Raw genomic sequence first — 27,281 nt, 5'->3', positions numbered from 1 at the left:
TGATACAAGCATCATTAATGTTTTAAAATACTCCAAGGTAATCTTTAGGAGAGATTTATTGGCAACTTCAGAGAACTAATAATTTCTTTCCCTCTTTTCATTGAAATTGGTAATTTCAGATAAAAGATATATATGTAATGCATATCTTTGATCTGAAATCTGATCTTACATCTTTCATATGTATGTCTATATGTAAAGTTTTTGAAACTTTATGTTTTACTAATAACACAATTTTTTTAACACACAACTTTTATTTAGTAACAAGATACAGGCACTAGTTAGCAGTGTAAAGTTCTACCTGGCAGATGATGCAAAACGATTTGGACAATGCACAAAATTAACAACATGAAAATAAATAATACATAAATTTTGATCACATTCATCAAAATTCTAAAATTACCAGAGATTTTTAATATACGTATCTTTCAAACTTAGAATTATTAAAAAAATGTAGACTAAAAATGAAAGCCCCAATTATTTAAGAATTACATCAATAAATTTTCAAGTTACAAAAACTGCATACATATAAATATCATAAATTTTACTAAAATTGAACATAATATACTTTCAAAATGCAATAAAAATACCAAAAGGAAAAAATGTTTATATAAATAAATATATCACAGTTTCCAATAAATATGTTTTACAATTTATATATGACTAGAATTTTAACAAAAAAGATGCTAAAACACACTAAGAGGGAAGGTGGATATTAAAGTTGATGTGCACACCTTGCATTTACATGACTAGATATAATTTACTGCAGTGTAAAATATTACAAAATCTGATACATCACAGCAGTATCTACAATTAAAATAATTGTTATGCAATTAACTAATGTAACTTAAAACAACTGCTGAAACATATTTCTTTAAACACTATACCCAATAGAAAATTAAGAAGTATTGAGTTAGTGTAGAATTACATTTCCTCTAAAGAAAACCAGTTTAATGCTAAAACCGAAATTCTTTAAAACTGCTATTTCAGTAAAAATGCATTCAAAAATAAAGTATTTTTAAAACCTCAGAAAACAAAAAAGTTCGGATTTACATGCAAAATAATTATGCAATATACAAACAAATAGTTAGTTAACATGTAAAATACATCTCTCGTGTTTAATTTAATGTTGCACAGTAAGAAAAAGAGAAAAAAAAAAAAAAATATTTTTCAATGAAAACAAAAAATATTTCAGATTTTCCAATTTTGGTGTGTTGGCATCTTATGAAACATTTAGCATAGTTATAGTTTCATTTGCAGTATATAATCATTGATTATTATCTATATCTAGCAAGAGACTGAAATACAGTTTGTTAATATAAAAAATAAACCATTTTATTACAAATTTTCAAAAAGTCGATTGATTTATTATTCCTTTCATGAATATAACTAGTTATCAACAACTATCTTTCCAAAAAATTATATAAATGATAAATTTACTTTAAAATTGATAAAGTACCATAGATAGCTATCAAAATTTGAAGAAAAATGGATGAAAGCAATTATATTTATGAAAATGCTGTCACTAATTTGTATTTAATACCGCTGTAAAAACTGAGGATATATAATATATAGAGATTTATATTAGGTATTAATGATTTCACCTGCTATAACAGTCAACTTTTAATGCAGAAAGGAAGCATAAAAATAAAGATAATTTGGATTTTAGCTGTCAGATAGTCTTAATAATAATCTGAATTAATACATGGAATAAAAAAAATAATAAAACAACCTTTTTCATGACCTAGAGTATTTTTCATACATTGAAACAATTTAGCATTCATTCTCAAAAAATGCCCAACAGCAGCCGAGTGGCAAAGTCACTGACAGCTGGTCATTAGATCCAGGGTTCGAATCCTGGCAAATGGGGTGGCTGCATGGGCGTCTTCGTGGTGTTCCTTATATGTAACGTGTATATGAGCCAGTTTTCCTTAGAAAGTCTTCCATGAAATATATTCTTCATCTTAGGCAAAATAGCTCTTGTGTGCTTTGCCATAATCAAACAAACTACTTTCAAAAAATATTAATTGCAGAAATTATTTTAGAGACATATAAAGAGAAATCCTGTGCATATTTAAATACAATCCCATTCACACACACATAATATGAACACCTAAATTAAACGACAATATTGACATGACAATATAATGAAAAACTAAAATAAATAAAGAAAATTACATGGAAAAATTATATGCATAAATAATTTATATTTGTAAAATATAAATTTTGTTGAATTCTTTATTTCCCTTAACACCCGAGAATAATCAAGATTTTAATTTTGACATAAACTTAAAAACCTGTGAATACTTACGTATTTTGACAATATCCTGTGTATAAATTTAAACCCCGAATAAATTTGTTGTATTGAATTAGTCACAAATGAGGCCACAGGATGGCATACGAAGTCTACTTTGATCTGTTTTACAATTACTTATTCTAAAGTGGTCAAGGTTAGTAGTTCTAACAGTCTACTAACCTTGACTTGTTGCGCTCGCTATGTTCTATTGTATTGTACTGGCTTTTTTTTTTCATTAGTCAGTCAGAAAGTGACATTTCTGATAGCAAGAGTAGGTCAAAAAAGTGATTCTAGAGATGTTAGTTTTTACAATCACGGGAAAAAGACTTGACTGCAGTGATGCCCCTCGCATCTCCAAATAGACCGAAAATTAAAAAGAACATTATAAGAACGGAATTATTATTTTAAACAAAATATCTGCTCCTAAGACATTTTATTCTATGTGGTGTTATTTTTTAAAAGCAATGCTTATGCTCGGGATTTTAATATACACTTTTTAACACTCTCTAATTATTCCTTAAATGTATAATTTATTAAATTCTTGTTGCAAAAACCATGTATTCATAACAAAGTTTAAAATTCAACAGTAAAAAAAAGTGGAAATTTTGGACACTTTTTATGAAATAATTGTTAAGGGGTTACAAAATGCTGATAACGTAAGAGGTTAAAAAAATATAAATGCAAAAACTTAATATCTTTTAAACAATTATATTGCAATTCCTTTACTTTTTCTCAAATTCCTCATTTTAAATGCACACGTTTTAACATCTAACAACTTAAATAAATACATTTCTTCTAACAAGATCAAAACAGTAAGAAAGTATAACAAAATTTGTATATTTCTTTTACAGACTAAAATTACAATATAGACCAGCTACACTTTGAAATATTTTCATAAAATTAAGAGAAAACATAATAAATAAAAATATACTACAAAAGATTTTACATATTTTACATAATAATACATTTTATTATAATACTGGAACACAGTTCCCATTCTTCTGAGAAATTAATTTTCATTTTGATGAAAATGAAAAGCTTTTAAGTTGCTCATTAAAAACAAAGGGGGGAAAACTGCAATTTCTATTATAATAAAATTTCTGCGAAAAGTTTTTACCACCTTTAATATCCTTAGAATTTTAAATATAATTTTACTTTTCTATTTCAAAAATTCCTCCCTTTAAAATAACTTTTCTTGAAACCAAAAATCTTCAAAACTACTACTACTATTTACCATCACAAGACTTGAAAAATCTTCAAGCTGCAAGAGATTATTATTAAAGTAGCTTTGAGCTGCTATTTTATTTTTAAGATAAACAGCTTTGTTTTTCCCTAAAAGCTTGTAGCTTGATATAACAATATCTGCAGCAACCAGCTACAACATTGAAAAACCTCTTCCACATTATGCAGATTCCTGTCTCAGCCCATGAACAGTGTCTTTAAACATTTGGCTCGTAGGTTTCATGTTCTATATTTAATTTAACCTTAACAAACAAACAAAAAAGAACTAAAGATTTATTTGATTTCATCAAAAGTAAAATCATTATAACATAGTATATTAGTACAAAAGCATTTTCAATATAGTAGTTTTAATACTCTGTACATATATGCAATAATTAGTACCAATTTGCAAATGATATTATCAATTGCATAAAAGCATCTGGTAACAAAAAGCAAATTAGTCTGAACAAATATCTCATTTTCTTCAAAAGAATTATCCTATTTATTACAAAGCTTAGGAAAGTCCGAAAGTCCTTTAAGTTCAGTCCCATCCATAAGAATGAATTTCACTTTGTAACAATTTTATAAATTGTAAGTGAATTCTAACAAAATATACTATCAACTAAATATTGTTATATCTAATTAATGGCAATCATATTAGCAGTTACTTTCCCATAAAAAATCATGTCTTTTACCAAAACTTAGTTGCAAAATCCTTCCAGTTATATACAGATGGAGCAGCAGAACACGCATAACAGACAAAATATTGGGGGTGGGGGGAAACCCAGAAGAATCAGAACTAGTATAAATTTAAAGAACACATGGTTTTATTCCAGTTTTTAGTATTTGTAAATGAAAACTATGCATATAATGAATGCAGATCTGTAACAAAGATAAACAATTAAAAAGTCAACAAATGTACAACTAATAATATGAGGAACTAATGAAATAGGAAGCAAAAATATTCAATACTGTCATATGCGTGAAAAAATAATGAATGATACTATTATACATACTTTGATTTTAAAAATTAAAATATTTCTCTTCAGTAAGTATTGTATGATAAACATAACATTTAGATGCTTGCTAAAAATGCAGTAAAAACATACCACATCACCTTCAGATAATAATCTTCAAACGGGCAGATAATTTCCTCTTGGTTTGTAAAATAACTGGCCACACAAAAATCTTCTCTTAAGTTCTGTTTTCAGTAGTCTTATTTCTTTATCAACTTTTTTTAAAAGACTATGATTCTCTAAGGCTCGGCGAGATAAGTAAGGCAAAACTTCTTCAATTGGCCCATATGGAACATATTTATACACAGAATATCCAGCTTGGCCTAAAAATTTAAAATCAGTTTTAAAAATGCATATTTAGTTAAACATATTATTTTTTTTTTATAAAACATGCCTAAAAATTAAACACAATAAACTTGAAGAATATACAAGTTCTTTAGAAATATTTTACAAAATAAAATATTATTACAAATGAAATTACACATTTTATTTACAATCCAAAAGTTTTACTTTAATTCTTTAATTACGAAATAAGCTATATATATAGTTATATTAATGTGCAGGTGCTCTGTCATCCTGAAATCAAATGCATCGACGAATAGGCATAGGAACATCATTCAGCATGCCTGGCAGAACCTCATACAAGGTTAATGTAACCATCAGGTCTTTATGGGAGAATGTACAGACCAAGTAAACAGTTTCCTACAATACCAATATACACATTGAGGGTAAATTTGTATTGTGAGGCATGCATATGTTTAGCATGTGGGTTTTCATCTGCCCAAGTATGCAAGTTGTGAATGTTCACCACACCCTCTAGTGACAACATACATAGCCTGATCAATGAAGTGAGCACTTGCTGTGAAGATTCAGTCTGTAGCATTTTTTTCCCCCCAAAAAACCACCATGCAGATTCCATGCACTTGTTGTAATCTTCTGGTTCCAATGCCTGGACATCTTATAAATGAAAAGGATGCAGTCCTTTGTCATGTAATATATGCCAGATGGTGGAATGAGAGATACAACTTGTGTACTTGTTGAAGGATTATGCTCCAGTTCTTGGAGAATGCTTTTTTCAGAGAAAACTGTCCGAGTTGTTCGTTGACGACCAGCCTTTGCTTGTGCACATTGAATGAGCTGGTTTTGCACAATCGTCAATGAACAATGAATAGCCACCTTTCTATCAAAATATTTCTCAGGATACATTCGCACAGCTTCTTGTCCATTGCAGTAGGCTATGCCATAAATCAACTACTGTCAGCCATTTCATGGTATGTGCAACTAGCCATGTTACTCTCAATGCATCTACGGCTTGAACGAAGACAGGCATTTGTGACCCTATGTTCCTATATGATTTTTTATCCTTGCTGTATGCTTGATTTGCCATGTCACTTGGTAAACATTTTTTTTTTTTTGAATAACTCTTATATATGGCACATGTTTTTAGATCTGCTCATGAAGATCTGTACTGAAACCACATTTAATAGCTAAATTTGTATAATTACTTATTTTAGTCTTAGTTTTCAAAAACTTCTATTCATTAAGATGATATTTACATAATCATAGAAAACAAAATTATTTTAAATTATAAACCAATATATATCAAGGGACAAAATAATCTCAAGACTAGATAAAAGCAGTTATGACACTTGGAGGGTTAAATAATGGTAGCTGCTGACCCTTTTGGAATTTTACTTACTATATTGAAAAAGCTCTTGATTGAAAATTTATGTTATTTACAATGCTTACTCTAAGTTTAAAACATTCTTCAAGACTGAATTGAGTTTATCTAAAAATATTTCAGTACATCAAATGATACAATGTCAGTCAATTTTTATATTTTATGTTAAACTTTTTTAAAACTAAAATGAAATCAAAGTTTGCAGGTAAACATTTAAAATGATAAATAAGTAATATATATATATATATATATATATATATATATATTAAATTTAATTATATATATATTAATTTTTATTCAAATACATTCTTATTCAAATTACTTTCCACAGATTTCCTTATTGTTTACAAAAATGGCCAATGCACATTCAAAACTGGAATTTTAATTTTGGTATAATAACTCTATAATAATAACAGGAACAGAAAAATTATATTTTACTAGGGGGGGAGGATAAAATCAAATAAATTCCCCCAAAAATTTTCAGATACATACCAAGCAGAAAACTGACTTGATCACACATGCCAAATAATTGCCCAAAACAAACTACTTTATGATCAGGCTGGATACCAAGCTCTTTCATTCTAATAAAAAACATACACAAATATGATTTATTTTGCATACATGTGTATACATGCATATACTGCCCACATATGTTGCATATTTTGCATATATATATAAAACATATCAAATGTTGTATGATCTTAAATCCATTTAGTGCGAATACAAGTTATTACTACTTACGCAATTGCTGCAAAGTTAAGAAATTGAGTTTAATTAAATTTAATTTAAATACAAATTCAATTAAATAATTCTTTGCACCATTGCTGCAAGAAATGAAATTTAAATTTAAACAAATTTAAATTTAAATTTTAATTTTAAAAAACATGTATAAAAGTAAAAAGTAAATTTAAAGCCAAAAAAAATTTATTTTAAAATATTTAAAAAAAAAAAAATGTGTAAACTTATAAAAGATTTAATTCTTGAACTAATCTACAATATCATTTAAATTCAGAAGCATAAGCAAATCAAGTGCAAAACCAATCAATGAAAATAAATTCACTAATTTAGCAAATTAAAATTAAACAAACAATTTTTTTAAAAATGCGTAAGTGAATGACTGTTGAGCAGGCAGGAGACAGATTTATCAAGGGGAAGTTGCCTCCAAACCTAACTCTCCAATCATTCAATTCGTGTTTCGTCATTCATGCAGGCGTCATTCATGCACTTTAAAAAATTTTTTTTTTTTTAAAGTTTAGTTTAATACTTGACTTTACTTGCTTGTTTCTCAAAAGACTTCAGTAGTATTTTCCTTTTAGAACTTTAATTCTTAAATGATAATTTCTAAGGGTACCACTTTATTGGTATTTCTTTTTGGACATTCTTCACTTTTTACTTTTGGTTTTGACTTTTACCCTTGCCTGCATGAATGACAAAACACGAATTGAATGATTGGAGAGTTAGGTTTGGAGGCAACTTTCCCTTGATAAGACTGTCTCCTGCCTGCTCAACAGTCATTCAATTATGCATTTTTAAAAAAATTGTTTGGTTTAATTTTAATTTGCTAAATTAGTGAATTTATTTTCATTGATTGGTTTTGCACTTAATTTGCTTATGCTTCTGAATTTAAATGATATTGAAGATTAGTTCAAGAATTAAATCTTTTATAAGTTTACACATTTTTTTTTAATATTTTTTTTTTTAAATTTTTTTTTTTTGGGCTTTAAATTTGCTTTTTTAATTTTGGCTTTAAATTTACTTTTATATGTGTTTGTTAAAATTTAAATTTAAATTTGTTTAAATTTATATATATAGATATATATATGCGCAATTTTGCACTTTTTGCATACATATACACTGGTGTGCAAAAATTAAGGACGAGACGGTTTTTTCAATATAACTTTGTACAAAAGCTTTCCAAATCAACACATTTAATACCGTAAGATCCCCAATACGTAAGGACATGAGTAATGTAAGCAATACTTACTAAAAGAGAAATCAGAGGGATAAAAAGAAGCTTTATTGAAAAAGTAGCATTGAGCGCAATGCGACTGAAGGCCGAAACATCCCTGTGATGGGTGTCCAGCAAGAAACATTCGGTCTTTAATAGGGGATATAATCTCCCTGACTGCTAGGCAGGTTTCACAGCGTCTGCCCATGCTGAGAATGAGGGTGTCAATGAGTTGTTGAGGCATTGCTGCCCATTCGTCTTGCAGCGCCAATCGAAGCTCCGGAATCGTTACTGGTGGTAACATATGAGCTGCCAAGCATCTGCCTAGAAAATCCCATACATGCTCGATGGGATTGAGATCCGGAGATCGTGCTGGCCAATCCATACGTTCAATATCCTCACTTTCTAAGAGCTGTTCGGCAGCTACTGTGCGATGACATGGTGTAATGTCGTCCATGAAAAGGAACTGCGGACCCATAGCGACTCTAAAAAGATGCACATATGGAAGAAGAATCTCGTTACAATAACGGGTCCCATTGACTGAACCTGCGTTGAAGATGTGAAGGTCTGTATGACTACCAAGCATGATGCCTCCCCAAACAAGAACACCGCCACCTCCATACCTGTCCCTTTCAATGATGTTCGAGGGATGATTGCGACTTCCCCGCTCTCTCCAGATGAGTATGCGATGAGAATCGCTACTCAGACTGAATCTGCTCTCATCTGTAAAGAGTACTCGTCCCCATTCATTGTCTCTCCAATTCCGGTGTTCCCGGCACCACAGAGAACGCCTTCTCCGATGGGCAGGCGTTAGAGGTACACACCATACAGGGCGTAGCGCAAACAGACCACCACCATGCAGTCTTCTGGCCATGGTTAAAAAGCGATATCGGTTGTCCAGTCGCCTGTGTCGTGTGTCTAGCGATTTCTCCCGCTGCCTGCCGCCTGTTTCTTCTGGCCTGTAAGGCAATATACCGGTCATCTGCGGGTGTGGTTCCTCATGGACGATCACTACTAAACCCCCGGATAGCTGTTCCTGTAGTTTGAAATTGTCTCCAAAGTTGTGAAACGGTGCTGTGAGCAATTCCGAACTCTGCAGCCACACTTGTCACTCGGCGGCCTTCCTCCAACTTCCCAATGAATGACTCCAACTCCAATCTCCACATGATTCAACCTCGGGTAAAAGCATCCAGATGTCGTCTAACAGATTGATTATTCGCCATTTCTCGTTGAGGCAGCAACTCGGTGTGATTTTAACTGCTATACGGCGTGCAATCTCTTTGCCAGAAATACTGATCTTACACCGACAACATGCTTTATACTACTCAGACACTCCCCCATTACGTCTACCTGCATATCTGCGCATGTGCTACCGTACATCACCTTACTTAATCTCCTGATTGGTCTTTCTGTCTGCTCTGCCTCTTCTTTTAGCTGATATGCTAATTTTTCGACTTCGTCCTTAATTTTTGCACACCAGTGTATAGAGATTTAAACAATAACAGACTATATAAAAATAAGGTAATTATATAACTATAAAATATTGAAAAAATAATTTTAAAAAAATATTTGTGAATTTGTTTGCATTCTATCACAACAGAATATCATTAGACAGTATTATAAATCATGAAGCTGATAATGACGCAGGTTGTGATTAAAAATCTTTCAAAAAATGATAAGTTCGTATGCTCTCTAATATTACAGCAATATTAATAAAAATATAGATTAATTATCCTAATATAATTGCATAAGCTACACTGTACGATTCATATTAAGCATCTTAATTTATGAGCTGTATAACTAATATAAAACAAATATTTCAATGATTAGAAATAAAACTAATTAATAATAAACATATTTTAGTTAGTTATTTTATTTTAAAATATTCAAACTAATGACTAATTTGAATATTTTGACCCAATGAACTATAATTATACATTTGGCCTGAATGAATGTCTGAATGAATTATATACACTAAGTCAAAACTCACTGACTACCTACTCAGTACTGTTTTATGCAACCCTTGCCTTGCAAAACAACTGCAATTCACCTTGGCATGGATGCCACAAGTTCTTGGTAGATGATTGGAGACAGGTGGTAGCAAATGTCTAAATAACATTCACTGAACTACTCCAACACAATTTGAGCCTTGTGACATGGGGGCGTTGTCCTGTTAGAAGATTCCATTTCCAGTTGATACGAAAGATGCCATGTAAGGGTGCAACTGATCTGCAACTATGTTCAGATAGTCTGCAGCTTTCATGGTCTGTTCTACTATAACTAAGGGTCCCAGAGCCACCCATGAAAACGTCCCCCAAAGCATAATACCACTACCACTAGCCTGTGTATGTATGACCTGCTGTACAAGGGGGAAAGCAACTGTTCACCTGGAAAACGGCATACCCTGGCATGACCATCAACGTGATGAATGAGAAATCTTGATTCATTCAACTAGGTAACTGTCTTCTACTTATCCATGATCCATTCTTGATGTTCCCGGGCCCACTGTAGGAGTATTTGACAATGATGCTGGGTCAACAGATGCACATGAGTGGAATGTATATGCACAGTCCTATATCCAACAGTGTCCGCTTAACTGTGTATTCTGAAACACTTGCACTTAGACCTGCATTGTATTGTGTTTTCAGCTGAACCACAGTCTCGCACCAATTTTGCTGTACCAAGTGTGACAATCTGCAACATCCTTTTTTTTTTTTTTTTGGATAACATGTGGATGTCTAACATCTTGGCATCTACTGCTAGTTTCACTGTCATTTATCCACTTTGCATAAATATTAACAACGGCAGATAGTGAGCAACCAACCAATCAGGCAGTTATGGAGATGCTCATTCCTAGTCTTTGTGCCATTACAATCTGCTCTCTATCAAATTCGTTTCAATCAGCAGCCCTTCTCATTACTCACAAAAGTAAGTGCAAGAAGGATTCCTTACCTTCTCCAGCAGAAGTTAAATATCATTCCCACTTAATTACGTGCCCTTCACATCACCCAGACAAGTTCATTGAAAAATATGGGGATGGTCATAATGTTTTGGCTCATCAGCATATTTTACCTCTTGGTGAACTTGCTTGACTTGGCAGTGGCATACATAAGTGGTAGAATTAGATAAAACAGTGCATTAATAAATCAATACAAAATATACTTTACCAAAAGAACTACAAAATCAATGGACATAAGTATTGTGCTGTTCAACAAACAAGCAAGACAGATATACAATATAAAATGCTAAAGCACTTGGCAGTTGTATTCCCTGTTTGAATGGACGGGGTTGTCCACTTTATTGCCCGTCTTTTTCCCCCATTTTACAGGCTGAAAAGTGGGGTTAAATGTCAAATTTGACGTCCCTGGGTTTTCAACCACTTATCTCTTTCAAAGATCTCCCTTTTGCGACATAGATGCACCCCTCTGAGAATCCATTAAACTACACAAGAATCTTTGTTGCAAATAGGAGGTGATTTCTTAACGGGGGGAAAGCATTCGATTCAAGATTTCCCGTCTTTTGGTAGCTTTTACAGCTACCAAAGCCCCGGCCTCAAAAGGTTAATGAATGCTAAAGCACTTAAGTAAACACACCACTCACAGCCCTCATAACATAGAATTTCCTTCAAAAATCTAACAAAAGTAGTTTTTATATATGAACTACTGTAAATATTAACATATTTTATTACTGGAATCAAATTTTCGAAATTGTAATTATCAGCATTTATATGTAATCAATTCATAAAAATTTATTACAGCATTTACAATCCTTGTTAAGTTTCCATAACGTGAGATTCAAAACACATTCTTTGAAATACCAATATGTGATTCAATACATATTCTTTGAAAGACACAGATTTCACTTCTGAGACATGCAAAATCTTGCATTTCAGGAATTAAAAAAAAAAAAAAAAAAAAAAAAAAAAAACTAACACAGAAAAATAAACTACTCTTATATGCGCCCTCAGGTGGCCAAATTTCTTGCCAAACATTTTGGCGAGAAACTTCGCGCTGCTATATTACTACCTAAATTTTTTGTCTACATTTTGAACTTTAAGCCTAAAATGTCTCCAACATGCAAAAACCCCGTTTTGAACACACAATTTAAGCTAAAAATCCGAAACAAAAACAAAAAATTTAGATAGCAAAAACGTAAAGTTTCTTACCAAAAATATTTGAGAAGAATCCATGTACACAGCGATATATTTAAACTTAAAAAAACATCTACGAATTGCACAATCTAGGCATTGCGCACAAATCAACAAAATAACTAAAATTACAAACAATTAAAAAAACAACAATAACAACAGAAATTCATAGTAAAAAAAATGAACATAACATTCTACAAAATAAAAACAATAAAATAAAATGCACTTACCATAATACATTCATTAACAAAATTTCGCCAGTCACACAACGTTTGTGAACAAAAGTGTCACGATTTTGCAATATCACACGTCTTTCTGCAATTCAAAATTTCGAAAGTAATGATAAAAACTTCCTCCAAAGTTAACTTACTACACGAAAACCACAATCCAAATCTTAAACTCCGCTGACAGCCACATACTTTACCAGCAAGCATTTGACTGCAAATCCACACAAAAACTATCAGAAACGCCCTTCTTCGTCCGAGTTCTCATAGCAGCTCAGCATTTCGGACTTCGTTTTAAAAGTCCCACAGAAATTCCAAAAATACACTTCGATCTTCATAAACACACCCGTGAACAAAAGACTCGTTAACAACTCCAACATCATTCCTTTTAATACTAAATTTACTTTTTACACAATCTAAAATAGTGACTGAAACCTTGCCACCTAGTCTATCATTGCAACATAGGCCATTTCAAAACACGCAAGACACGAACCAACGAGCAATTAAACCACTCCAGCAAAAGAGTTTTTAATGTCAAAAGGGTTGCCATACAACACACAATCGCGCCAAAAACCAGTGCAGAACACATATCGCCACATTTGGTGATCTTAGGGTGTATATAAGAGTAGAGCCAAAAATAGTTATAAACTTTATTTATATATTTTGTAACTTATTCAAAAATATCAGTGCAAACTGTTGAATACTTCTTTTATTTGCTTCTTTATAAACACTTTTCCAAGATATTTGAATTTTAGTAAGAATCATTCAATTAAAATAAACAAATGTATAATTTTTTAACATATCAAATGATTTGTTAATAAATCTGAACCTCTTAGGCTATTTTTTAAAAGTGGTTCTTTTTCTGAAATAAAAATGTGAAGGCAGACATTAGATTTACTATATTTTTCATTCTTCCTTCATATCTAAAGTTTGAAAACATTTACAAAGAAATTAATAATATATTTTATATAATTATAAATGCTTACTTTTATGTGTAATGAAATACACAATAAATATAGAAGATTGCTGGATTTGAAAGAGCTGTGATTTTCAGATGACAAATCTTAAGAATCAAATTTTCAGATGATAGGTCTTAAAAATATAAATATCTGAATAAAGAGCATGTTTCCTTCCTCCTACCATTTTCTGTGAAGATAACATTCCTGTGAACCTCTTGTAAAGACAAATTATCATAAAGTGACGAAGCAATTCCCTTAATTTATATGAGAAAATATGAACACACCCTTGTTTTAAAATAATAATAATAATAATAAAATACTACAATCTGCAAAAGTCAGTAATAATGGTTTTTCACAAAAGCAGTATTAAATGAAATTTCACAAAGCATGGGATACCTGTACATGGTGTTATGTATTAATCGTTATATTTATATTTTTTTTAAGCTTAAGTTGTTTTGCTTATTTCAGTTTTGATTTGTAATTGAAGTTCTAATTTTTTTTTTTTTTTTTTTTTTGTTGTTGTTGTTTAAAGTGGTTGTAAGTTTAAATTGTAACTTTTGTAAAATTTAAGTTTTTGGTTAGGTTGCTTTTAAAAGTTCTGAGTTGAAGTTGTTTAATTTTAATTTGAGTTTAGGGACTTAAGATTTTTGTTTTTGTTCTAGTTGTTTTGACCCTTAAGGTTGTTTAACTTTTAACTTTAATTTTTTATTTTAAAACTTTGCTGTTGCACTTTTGTGTGTTAATTTTTTTTCCTTAACTTTGAGTAATTTAATTGGTATCCCTCTTTCTTTTAACGTTAAATGAATACATACTTTCTGACTGGCGGTAGAAGAAAAATACATAATTTGATTCTATTTGTATTTCTTTTGGATAAATTGTGTTTAGTCTCAATTGGTGGCTGAGGAAACAATTATTACAGTGCTGACATTTTTGTTATGTATTATAATGTTGTGTAATTAGAAGCTTCAATTTTTTAAATTTACCAAAGTCATTTTGTATTAACTTAGTTCAGAGATTTTCACCCCTTGCCCTCTTTCCTTCAGCGTAAATTCTTATCAGCAGTTGTACTGCACCCCAAAATTCCTTTCGGCTAAGCGTTCCACCATGTGTGGGGGGCGAAAGTGTTTGATAGTTTTACCATGTGGTTGTCATGAAAAGAGGACCCTGTTTTGCTGGACAAGGCTAGCAGGGTGATATTCTACAGCATACTTATGGTGGGGGGAAAATATACGTTGAGACAGAAGATCTGCATTATCGACTGGGACCCTGGAGCGAGGCTAGTTTCTTTCCCCCTGTTTCCGCCTGCAGTTGTGATGACACATTGGTGTGGCCTTGGAAGTTGAACGATGGAATGGATGGAATGGCGAGAAACGGCTCCTTTTTGGTAGTCGAGAAACCCTTTCCTGTGAAGATCCAGAGTGTGGGTTGCCTTTTTTTGGCTTCCTGCTAGTCACCATCTACGCCAAATTTTCAAAAAACGCACCAGCTACTAAAACGGCTGCGCCAGCTACTAAAACGGCTGCGCAGTGTTTTTCGAGAGGCTTCGGGAGACGGGGACAGTGACGGAGACGACAGAAGAGAGACGGAAAAAAGAAATTTCACGAGAACTTATAGATGACAACTTGGACGAGCAGCTTGGAGGTGAGCCTCATCTTAGACGTAGCAACGTAAATTAACCAACACCGAAGAGAGGCTGCAACACCTATATTTCTAAAACCCTAAAATTTATGCTGTCATGATGGCCTATGGAGGGAAGACCTGTGTCCTGCTGGTTGGAAGCAGTAATAGGAGGGAAGCCTGGCCTCCGACCAAATAGCTTGGTTGAGTCTCGTCAATCTAACCCCTTTTGCTTTCTAATTTCAGATACTATCCCAAGTTTTCTCCGAGAAATAAGTTTCGCTAACAAAACTCAAATATATGAAGGATCCCTAATATGTTAAAGAAGGGTATGTCATCCTTTTCTGTTGTTTTCACATTAGTTCTTTAATTGATCCAGCCACCCCGTTTATTTGTAATGTTTAGTGAGGTCATGACTTTCTTTTTTTGTATTGTAATCATAATATTTTCCTACCTTAAATAAACGTAAGTTGATTTTATTCTCCTGTCTGTATTTATTGTAATTATCTTTTACACTGGACCTTAAACATAGAATGGGTTTTGTTTAACACAACGCAACTTCCTGGAAATTATTGATTTGTTTACATATTTTGTTTTTATGTTTCACTATGACTGCTCACAATGGCATGTTATTGTTAAAATATAGATTGATATGTTCAGTTAAGTGACTTATACACACAGTTACCTACCGCATAACACAGAACGAACTTTTTCTCTAGTTGTTTCAAAAATATGGTGTTCATTTGTAATTATTAAGTATGAATTTATGTTGTTTATATAACAATGGCTATCTCTTTCAAACACAGCAACTCTTTGATACTCAAAAAGGCATATATGCAAGAATTTTCAATTCTAAAAACACATACTTTTCAACAGCAAATCTTATGGTATTTTCGTTGTGAGTTGCAACCATGACACCAATTTTCTTCTCCTTCCCAGCTCGAATGTCATTATCAATTTGCCGTAAAATTTCACTCAATGTTTTATGATACATTTCAGAAGTAGCTTCATATGTTGGGTTAATAGGATCTTCATACCCAATTTCCCGAGCCCGAATTCGCTCCTGTAACAGAATTCATTTAATATTTACAATAAAAATAGACACATACAAAAATCATGATGTAGTATATAATCCGCCACCCCTTATTGCTTATAGTAAGCAAACATATTAAAAACAGTAAATCAGAAACCTACCAATGTTTACATTATAGATGCAGCAAATGAAGAATAAAATACTTTTAAATAAAAACTGGTATGTATTTTACTCCATGGCAAAGAATTTAACCTTCAAGCCCTTAAAAAATAAATAAAATTTTAATAAATTTTCTAAAACAACTTAATTACTTAGACAGTACATTAACAACCTTTTGACTCATCTACCATATATTTTTTAAAATATTTATAAATAATGAAATATGCATAATTTTAATGAAACTTACTATTTCCTGTTTTCCTTGCCTAAGATATATCCTTGATGGAAAGGACATTATGCAAGATAGATTGAGAAACATTTTTACACAATCTTGTTTATACATGGGTATGTTTTTTTATATGACCTTGATTTAACAGTATTTTTTTTGGGGGGGGGATCTCTTTTAACAAGAACTGTTTTGATTAACATAGCTCAGGTAGTATCTTTTTAAAAATCTTCCCCTCAGTGTAAAAATATTCCAATTCAACAAAAATTCAAAAAATTCTCAGAATTTATTTTTATAATATAAATACCATTTATGATTACAATTTTTGAATAAAAGTCAAACCTTAAATAAGCCCAGCTTATAAGAAGCTCTTGGATATAGCAAAAAAAAACTTTCGGTCCCTTCCAATTTCATACACTTAACACCTTAACGCATTTGCCCGTGTCTCACACGGGCGAAAGTTTCCGGCAAATTTGCACATGCCCGTGTCTCACACGTGCGCCCTTGTATCTCGCGTTATTTTATTTCTAATGCTTGTCTGAGATCCGTTCCAGTAAAAATAAATAGGCTAGATTATAATTAAACTTATTTGACATAGATGGCACCACTATTCAGCATTTTTCTTGTGTAAACCACGTGGCGCATTTTGATGATTAGCTATAAGTTTGCTAGGAATTCTTTGCTATAAAGTAGTCGTTTGGTGTGGAAAAGGTAATATATCCATTTTTATTACGTAAATTGAATAAAAGTAAGCAGTTAACTGCAAATTATATTACTAAGTGTTTTTGCAATTTAAAAAAAGTTATCTGATAATGAGCGACTCTGACGATGACAATTTTGAATATGCCAATTTATCAGACAGTTTCAGCGATGAGAGTGATGATTTCTTGAGTGATGGAAGTGAATCGGAAGATAATGACAACGAGATTTTGGATATAGCAAGGAATTGGTATCAAATTAGTATAAATCAACCAAATGTTGCACCACCGAGATTTCGATTTGAAGCTAACCCTGGCATGATTATGCAAGAAAAAAAATAGGTGATTTTTTGACCGAAAATTAGAAATTAATGTGTGCCTTAAGGGGTTAATGTTATTTTATACTATTATAGCCATCTCCAAGTGTATGAAAATGAGATATAAAAATTGTATATATATTTTAGTTTAAATTTTTTTTAAAAATTTTCACATTTTTAGTGGAAAGTTTTGCAAGTTTTAATAAAAAATTACGAATTCTTAAAATCATCCACTTTCTGGATCCATCCTTAATTTCCTTTTACCTTTATCTCCCACTTTTCTCTGTGTTCTAAACAAAAGTTAAATGAGATAGGTATGGTATTCAACCATTAATGAAAAAGGATACAATAAGCATATACTGTACCACCATATGATGTACATGACTACTGAACTCCCCCCTCCCCCCAAAAAAACAACAAAAAATAAATGTGCACTCTGGTTTCATTCAAATTCTTTGATTGAGCTGCCAACTATTCAATGTTGATGCTGTGATGGCAACTTTAAAATTTTTACTTTTCAGGAAAAGAGAATGTAGTAAATTTCATGAGCTAGTGGTTTTACAGTTTATTTTATTTTAGGAAATTAAAAGTTTATCCTTATGAGTTTGTTTTGTTTGGGTATAAATGCCTTCTAAGTTTTATCCACAGAATAGGGATTTTGCATCTTTTGGATCTTTCACAAGACATAAGATATTCTTTATATAGATTAATGAATCTTTGTGTTGCAATAATACATATCTCAGAAGAAATGACTATGTTCTTTGGATATTAGATATGACAGGTGACTGATGAAATTATCTTCCTTTTTCAGGAGAGAAAAAGCTCTCACATGTTCTTTGACCAAAGCTCTGTACTCTGTTTCTGCATCCAAAATTCAATTGCATGACCAACTGTAAATGTAAAGCCTCTGTTTGAAAATAAGGTGAAAAATATTTGAAAATACAAAACTAATGCAGCCAAATCAATATCTGCTCAAAATTCAGTTTATCCAAATCTACATTTGGAATTATATTTAAAAAAATGAAACTCTCTAACTTCTGCTTATGGAAAAAATTTGGATATGAGGAAAAATTGAGAAAGGTAGAGCATAGGGATGATGAAGTAGCATTGCTAAAGTAGTTTACCATTCAAAAGAAGCTGTAATCTGTCCATATCTGGAAATATGGTTCAGACAGAGAGGCCAATGAATTTACCAGACACTTAAGGGACTAAAAAAGAACATAGAACAAATTTAACAATTATGTGTGAAAACAATATAAATTAAATCTTAATGTAATTTTTGAATTAAATTTATTATTAACTTTTTTTTTTTGGTAGATGCGACAATGCTGATCAGCTTTTTCCTTTATAAATCATAAAAATTTATGTGACTACCATCAATAAATTTTTGTGAGATAATTAAGTTTTCTTATCACACTGGATATAGCAAAACGCCGGATATAAGTGAAGCAATTTCCACTCCCTTGAAGTTCATGAAAGCAGGCTTTAGTGTAGCTTCAAAATGCAATGCTCAGTACCAAAATCCTCAAATCAAAACTAAATCTAATATGTTATTACATACACATTAGCTTACTATATAGCACATTTTCTCTGTTTTGCTCTACAAAATTAATAAGCATTCATTCAATTGCTTATCGTAATCAAATTTTTAATTTCTGCTAATTGAAGTTAAATTTAATCTGAGTGGATGATTAATGACAAAGTGTGAAAGAATATATTTAGTTAATATTAGAAAGTTTAAAGGAAAACTTTATAAAATCTGCTTCATTTAAAATTATGGTGAGAAAAGTCATATGCCAATAATAATTAAAATATAATCAGAAATGATTTATTTAGCATAATAGTCAAAAAATATCACACAGAGTTGAGGAAATAGCAATGAATAAAACAATATGAATTACAAGTAGTTAATACTTTTTCTAAAACTTTTTTTTTTAGAGACAATTTATGTTATGTCACATGTTTTCATAAATTTATAAAGCAAAATATACATTTGTATGGTTGAAAACCAAATTATGACTTAACATGACATGACTGGCATGGTTTCTAACAGGATTTATTTGAAAAAAAAATTTTTTTTTTTTTTTTTTTTTTTTTTGTAGGTTAGCATATTTTGAAAATGAAACTCCCATACCATATGCATTCATAGACAACCCCCTAAAATCGAGAAAAACATGTATTTTGTATCGCTGCATGTGAAGTATATGTATAATACATTTTTTAATTGATGCTATACTGCATTTTATTAGTTTACTTGTGAACCCACAATTAAAGAATTATTTTGCTCTTTGAAAATTTTCTGTTCTCTAAAGATTTAGAATTCAATTTCAAGTTTACATATTTTTAGGGTAACTGAGTTCTTTCTGAAATGTTGTAAAAATGACCAAATGTTGTTGTTTGTCCTAGCTGAAAAAAATCCTTCATATTGCAGCTCATGCATTTAGTTGTGAAATTGATTAGTCAAACATATAATCAGTCCCATATAAAAATCCCGGATATTTTTCAATCCAGTAAAAAACCTCATGCAATTATAAATGCTGGACTGCCCAGAGTAATCTTGAATAAGTGATAACCCTAATCATTTGCACTACACCTTTTTACACTTCTTTCTATGCATTTTTCAAAAGTTTATTCATCACATTAAAAGGAAACTAACCTACCAACAGTGTGATGCTTTGCAATTTTGACAAGTTTGTGCTGCTAAAATTTATGCCTATACATGGTTTTGCAAATTTTCTGTTATTTGAGCATTTTCTCGAGCTAATTTTTGCTACTTAAAAGTTTTTTACTGTAAAATACACACGTTAAAAATGTACTTATGATAGTTAATTTATAATAAACAGTAATAATTTATTTATGCTTAATTAAAAATTGGCAACTGGCAATGGTGCCAGTCATAGGAAAAAAAAAAAAAAAAAAACATGTTTAGCATAATTCTAATAGCCAATCCAGAGATGATTTTAAGATTTGGTAATTTTTCCATTAGAATTTTCAGAAATTTCGGGGAAAGCGGTATGAAAACTATAAAGACAAAAATTCACTTGTAGATGTTAATAAATATGTTATACCTAATTTTTTTTGTTTGGAACTTCATTACAGCCATATAAAATAATATTACTTGCACAGGAAGCTCAAGAAGGCAAACAATTTTATTTGTTAGACTTAGTCTGTAGTTTGGGATTTGGCTGTATGCCAGTAAAACCTCTGTTCTAAGATAAGATTTAATATACTTGCTTATATACTGTAATGTATATAAAATTATAAGGTATTTCTCCTGCCTTCCTAGCGTGCCTTTGTGGTGTAGTGGTTCTGCATGCTGGGTCGGTATTCGTCCGTGGTTCGATTCCCAACGTAGGCGATTGCTCATTTTTCATCTTGCCTGCTTCCAAAAAATACGTAATGTCTCTACAAAGTATATAATCATAGACAACCACATTATTTCATGTTTTCCATTATTCATGTGAAAACTAATCTGTGTTTGAAAAACTCTTTATATGGATAATTTTGCTACTGTAATCTTTAAAGAAAAAGAATGTCTACATTTTTTAAAAACCTCCATTATTACAGTATTTTCAACATTATTTTTTAATGTACATTCCGTAAAATAATGATAATAATAACAATAAAACTGCCAGTTTTTATGGAAACCATGTTTGCAATTTTAAGAACTTATTAACATTCTCAGAAACAAAAGTTGTGACCAATCCTTTAATATAAACTCTGAAACTAATATAAACTGTTGGACTAACTGTAACAACAAGGGTGCCCTCTGGTGAGTAGCCAGAGAAGTACTTCAGTAAAAGCCAAGTGTTAAACCTGATAGGTTGAATCAGACTCTTGCTCTGTAATTTTCTTAAAGTTAAATGTAATGTCAGTGTGTAACTTAAACCTGTTAATAAATAATTGTTACACTATAAAGGACTGTTTTATGACACCATCCAAAATGACCTCTCATAAAGTTAAATTTTCAAGTTCAAGTTTATAATTTAAAAAATATAACAGATAATTTTATGGTTCTGTTGCAGTGAAAGCCTAGTAACAAATATTGCATTTCACTTTAATTATTACGATTTTTGTGACAAAATTAGCTACGTATGAGAAGACAGTTATAAGCAGAGCAACCAGAGTAAAATTCTCTGAATTGTCACAACTTCTCTGCCTATAATCAGGAGGTTAAACTTAGTGGATCACAAGTGAGGACATAAATCCTAGTTGGATTAGTCTATTTCTTATATCATCCAGAGTCCAGTGTATGCAATGTTGACAACCTGTTTTTTACTTTCTAGTAAGTCATATGCTTTTACAGGCTTTTCTCATCTATCTTATTAATATGACACTAGGAACAAAAAAATTGATAAAAAATTGGCCAAAAAATTTTTAAAATTGGACTATTCATAGATGTAGAAACTTTTCTATCTCTCATGTTATGAATAATTAAATTTTTATTCAAATTCAGAAAAACAAGCTAAGTTTGTAATAATGACCTTATTAAAAAAACTAGAGGAAAATGTATGATTTTTTTAAAAACAGTATGTAGTTATAATCAATTTTTAGACAGATAGGTAAGGCAGATTGTAAATTGCAACTGCATTATTGGCTGCTCAGTAATAATAATAATAATGAATATAATAAATTCTTTGAGAACTTGAGAAATTGCAATTGAATTATCATACGATTTAATTCCAAAATTTATTATTTGCTTTTAAAAATAAATGGTTAAAAAATTTAAAAAACATAAATTATCAGTCCTGCCTAAACATAAAATGTGATAGTATAAGTAATTAAAATATTCTTACTAGCCATTATAAGAAATATAAGCTAGCTGATTTCTATTCTATTATAAAATAAATACATATTCTTATCTCTTAAAAAAAGTTTAAAAAAATTCATGGAACCCAAAATGCTTACAAAATATTCATAATGCAGAAGACAGTTTTAGAACATACAAAACTATACAGGATTTTATATAAAGTAGTACATAAATGAAATCATGAATACTTACGAAATAATAATAATATAATTATAAATACTTACGAATAAATGAAAATATAATAAATAAATACTTACGAAATAAATAAAATAAAATACTTATGAATAATACTTACGAATAAAATACTATACTTACGAATAAATAAATACTTACGAAAATAAAATACTAAATACTTACGAAATAAAATACTTACGAAATAAAATAAAATACTTACGAAATACATAAGTCAGTTTTACCTCATTAAAAAATATGGATTTACTCAGGTTATGACACAAAGTTGATTATCATAATTTAAGGCACATAAATTTTTGCATATACAAGTAAGCTAAAAAAACACTAAATTTTTAAGAGAAATGTAATTTACTGATATTATTTGTAACAGTAATACAATTTATATTTCATTTTACCTGCTCCATGTAAGCACCACGAACAAGTTTTGCACCAAAGTAAAAACCCTGCCTTCTTGCTAGTTCCAAGTCCAAAACAACACTGTCATATGCATCCTATAGCATGTTAATATTTTAATATGTTAATATACATACATGCACACACACATATATATATAGCTATAGATATAGATATAGATATATACATATTCATGCACTCATAATTGCATATCATTAATTCCCAATTTAAAAGTGATATGATTAGCAATAAAAGTTTTTCAACAATTAGCAGGAAAAAAAATCATACATAAAATTAGAGCAACATCCATTTTTTAATAAATGCCAATTGATGTTTTTTTTCTACTATTTTTTAATAAATGCTTACTTTTGGCTACACATAAAGGGAACACATTTTATTACCTTTAAATAACACTGGTATGTATTGAAGATTATCGCTTTCTTTTTATTGTACTTTCTCATCATTTCCATTGTTATTCTGTTAATTGCTGGTTGAAAATAAGATTGTTCAGCATCAATCATGACTCGAACATCTTTTTCTCTTGCAGTCTGAAAAAATAAGGAATAGTTTCTTAATTCAAAAAAGGGTGGAAGAAAGGGGGACAAAAAAGCAAATTTTACCTGGGGGGGGGACTGATTTTCAAACATGATAGTTTCAAAAAATAAAATACATATAAACTGGCACTTGCCTAACAATTCTTAAATTATAATAATTCTTATTACGTTTTAATAATCCTTAACAAAGCAAAGATATTGAGGAAAAGAGATTTAAAATTTTAGATACTAAAACAATTTGATAACTCATTTAAATATAAACATTAGGTCAAAATATATAATTAGTACTTACAAAAATCATACGATTCAAACATAAGCTCCTATTTAATTTAAAATTTAGAATTTAAAGTAATTGTACAGTTAAAATGTTCCTTAAAAATTTATTTCATATTTACTAATTCATTCTGCTAAAACCTCTTCAAATTCTTCAGCAATTTCATATCATAATTTCTGATTTCTAATTAAAAAGAAAAACACATTAAAATAACTTCAGTTTTATATTTCATTTTTACCGTTCTTCGCATATATTCTTTATAACAGCTTTATTTTCTGACCAATAGAAAAAATTTCTTTTTATAGAATAGTGGCAGCGACTGATTTTAAATATTCTTTCAAATGCAAATGTATTTACGAACATTTTCACTAATAAGCCATTCTATTAACTTTTAAGTAACAGTCAATATATGAGTAATGTGTTAGCCATAAAAAATTCTAAATGAAATAATCTTGAACAAGCATTTATTTTGTTATAATATTTTCTGCTTATCTCATTCTAGATAATACTTTTTATTGCAATATAAGATACTGAAAATTTTAAATAAAATAGATAAGAGGCATGTTTTGCCAAAAAGAACAAAAGACCATATATATTAAAAATTAGACAACAAAAATAAATAAATAAAGCAATCCTTAGTTTTATGTAGATTTCGAATAAGGTTCTGTTGGTTTCGGTGGTGATTAGACACAAGTGATCTTTTACGAGCAAAAATATTTTCTGCAAAATAGAAGAAGCAACAAACATTCTTATATAAAAACAACGAGCAAAGCAAACTTATATGTAGTACTCTATATGAAGGAAAATAGTAATGAAACACGAAAACTATGATATTAGAATTCTGAAATCATTAGGAAGGAGTAGATTGCAGTTAATACCATTAGCTAGCCAAGAAAAATTTTTGTGAATATGTAAAGCTTTATGGAAATTCAATTCAGAAAATTAAAAAGCTTTATGGATAATTTTTGCAGAACCAATCTCAAAATTGTGATTAAGTGCACAACTATGAGCGGCAATCAAAGATTTTTTAGTTCTTTGCAAACACATGATTCACATTCCTTGTCAAAAAACTTAAGCACTTGTTTAATTTAGTTAGTATGGCAAACCATACTGACAAAATATGATATAAATTTCACAAGATTCCCCTCTTCTGCCTCTTGAAGAAGATACATTTATGGCTGATCACCTTCAAAACTGATAGAATCTTTTATTCGAAATCTATGCCAAACTAAGGCTGCTTTTTTTGCCTAATTTTAAATTTTACATTGCCATGTTTCTCACTCTTTCTCTTTTGTAACCATAAATTTGTACTGGAAAAAAAAAAAAAAAAAAAAAAAAAAAAATTAAATAATACATTACATTACATGTTTGGATACTAGAACAAATTATAATTTCAATTACATAAATGCAGTATGAAATTTAAATAATTAGGGACTTAAAACTGCCTTTTGAAATAGAAAAGAGTCCTAAACTAAATTATAAACACGAACTTATGTTTTTATTAAGATATAACCATGAAAAGCAGGGCCATAAAAGCACCCATAAAAGAGTAAAAGAATTCAAGCAAAAAATTCCTCAAGTAAATTTAAGTTCATGTTTAACAATGAAAAACATTAAAATCTTGAAGAATAATTTCACGTTTTAATCACTTTTATATTTGTCTCAATGATTTTCCAACTTCCTAATTTATTATGTTTAATTTTTTACTTTTAACTTGATTATATAAACTTGTATCAAAACCTTTTATCTACTTAAAATAGGCAACATTATTTTAAGAAAAACTTTAAATAATGTTATCATTATGTAAAAAACTACTTCTTAAGATTCTGTCTAATATGAAATCAAGACAGATTTTGTTTGAAGTTAAAAATACATTATTATTCATTTTAAAATTATTATAAAATTATAAGGAATTTAAAAATATGGAAAATTTTGCAAATTAATTATTGCTGAAAATGACATTAATTTGCATGGTTTGCAAGACAACAAACAATATATGTTTCAAGTTCTTAAAATATTTTATTCTTCACAGAAAATTTTATTACAGAAATTAAAAATTTATATTATATTGTAGGATTTACCTTATTTTTCATAACAAATTTATTTTAAGTTTGATACCTTTACTGAACTTCTCAACTTCCCCTCACATTTTCTCGCCAGGATGTGAATTTAAAGTTAAATGAACTGCATATTTAAATGGGTGAATCTCTGAGTTTAGTCAGAGCGTGTTTTCGCTAGTCACTGCATGTTTTGTTGTTGTTTCACTGTTATGCTAGTCAGCCTCTTGGTCATTTTGGATTATCATCACACCTGCTAGGTTTTTGTGATTCACCCTGTTAGGCATAACTTACATGCTATCCAGCACTACTTATTTTAGATTTTGACTTGAATTATATTTTACATTTTTAGTTTCACCACAAGTTTGATGGTGCCATTGTAATGCACGAAGATCATGTCTGACAACTATTTTGGAATTTATTAAAGTGTTATTTTCATTCTTCTTCTGTGCTGGTATTTATTCACGGGTGTGCAAGACTTCGCCAGGTTCATTGTAGGATCTAATTTAGTTTACGTGGAAAAACAGAGAAAGACCCCATAATATATATTACACTAAAAAATAAAAATTAACTTTGAGCATATTAAAAAAAAATATTTAGAAATAATGACAAGGAAAACTGTTGCTACGAAAGTGCAGGATATAAACCTACTCTTGCAATATTGTGCAGCCGTCTCATCATATTTTTGAACATTTCTTCTTCTTCAGCACTTAAAGCTGCTATAAGGCGCTCCATTTTACCACTCTGAAAAAAAAAAAAAAAAAATTAAAATGATAATTTCAAACATTACTGAAAAAAAAAAAATTGAAACTTTCATTCAATGGACTTAAAAATTACAGTAATGCTTATTATTATTATTTGCTATTTATATAACTGCACACTGATAAATAACAGAAATTCTTTGTTATATCAGTTCCATTAGGTGATAAAATGCCACATTTAAGATTATGGAGCACAACTATCTCTCTCTCTCTCTATATATATATGTGTGTGATGCACAGTCGTGATCACTGAGTTGTAGGGCGAGATGAAGAAGTTGATACCAAACCAGATATCAAATTTAATGAAAAAGATACTGAAAAATTGGCATTTACTACAAATTTTGGTCTGCATGAATTTACTAGATTACCTTTTGGTTGGAAAAATTTCCCAGCTTAAATTATTTTGATGAGATTATAGTATCTTCTCCAAATTTTGATTAACATCTTAAACATCTTAAAATAATATTTGAAATATGTGAAAAAGCAGAATAATGACATAATTAACTCACCAGAGTATTTATACTAAATCTGAGGTATAAATAGAGCTAATCTGTGATTGGTTAATATTAGTTTTAGTTACCCTTTTCCAATGAGCGTTACATAACGTAGAAAAATCTCAAGTTTGGGAGAACAGATGAATTTAGGGGGAGAGCACCAAATCTAGAAATGTTAATTTTGAGGTTGCCAATTATTTTTTTAAA

The 27,281-nt window shown here is 30.1% G+C and overlaps 2 protein-coding genes across 4 annotated transcripts in view; one reads left to right on the top strand and one right to left on the bottom strand.

Annotated features, from left to right (window-relative positions):
* Positions 1–27,281, top strand: part of LOC118192813 (hydroxyproline dehydrogenase-like) — a 134,513-nt gene that overhangs the window by 98,053 nt on the left and 9,179 nt on the right. The window contains exon 10 of one of the 2 annotated variants that reach the window (XM_085813359.1): positions 18,351–18,900. The exons of the other annotated variant lie outside the window; for it this stretch is intronic. Coding sequence (XP_085669485.1) covers positions 18,351–18,379 — 29 coding nt within the window. The 3' untranslated portion in view covers positions 18,380–18,900. Of the gene's footprint in view, positions 1–18,350; positions 18,901–27,281 lie in introns of those variants that run through there. 2 annotated transcript variants of the gene reach the window in all.
* The window catches only part of LOC118183369 (proline dehydrogenase 1, mitochondrial-like), a 67,382-nt gene continuing 40,332 nt past the window's right edge, over positions 232–27,281 (bottom strand). For both annotated transcript variants that reach the window (XM_035352881.2, XM_035352882.2), the window contains exons 8-13: positions 26,471–26,563; positions 23,336–23,482; positions 22,937–23,032; positions 15,973–16,169; positions 6,704–6,792; positions 232–4,853 (exon numbers count right to left, since the gene is read on the bottom strand). In XM_035352881.2, coding sequence (XP_035208772.1) covers positions 4,648–4,853; positions 6,704–6,792; positions 15,973–16,169; positions 22,937–23,032; positions 23,336–23,482; positions 26,471–26,563 — 828 coding nt within the window. In that variant the 3' untranslated portion in view covers positions 232–4,647. The remainder of the gene's footprint in view (positions 4,854–6,703; positions 6,793–15,972; positions 16,170–22,936; positions 23,033–23,335; positions 23,483–26,470; positions 26,564–27,281) is intronic.

Source organism: Stegodyphus dumicola, chromosome 3 (genome assembly GCF_044657685.1).
Source record: "Stegodyphus dumicola isolate Sdum_Otavi_A_Nest chromosome 3, ASM4465768v1".
NCBI classification, from domain to species: Eukaryota; Metazoa; Arthropoda; class Arachnida; order Araneae; family Eresidae; genus Stegodyphus; species Stegodyphus dumicola.
Note: the sequence above shows the minus strand (reverse complement) of the source record. Positions and strands in the feature narration are given on the sequence as shown.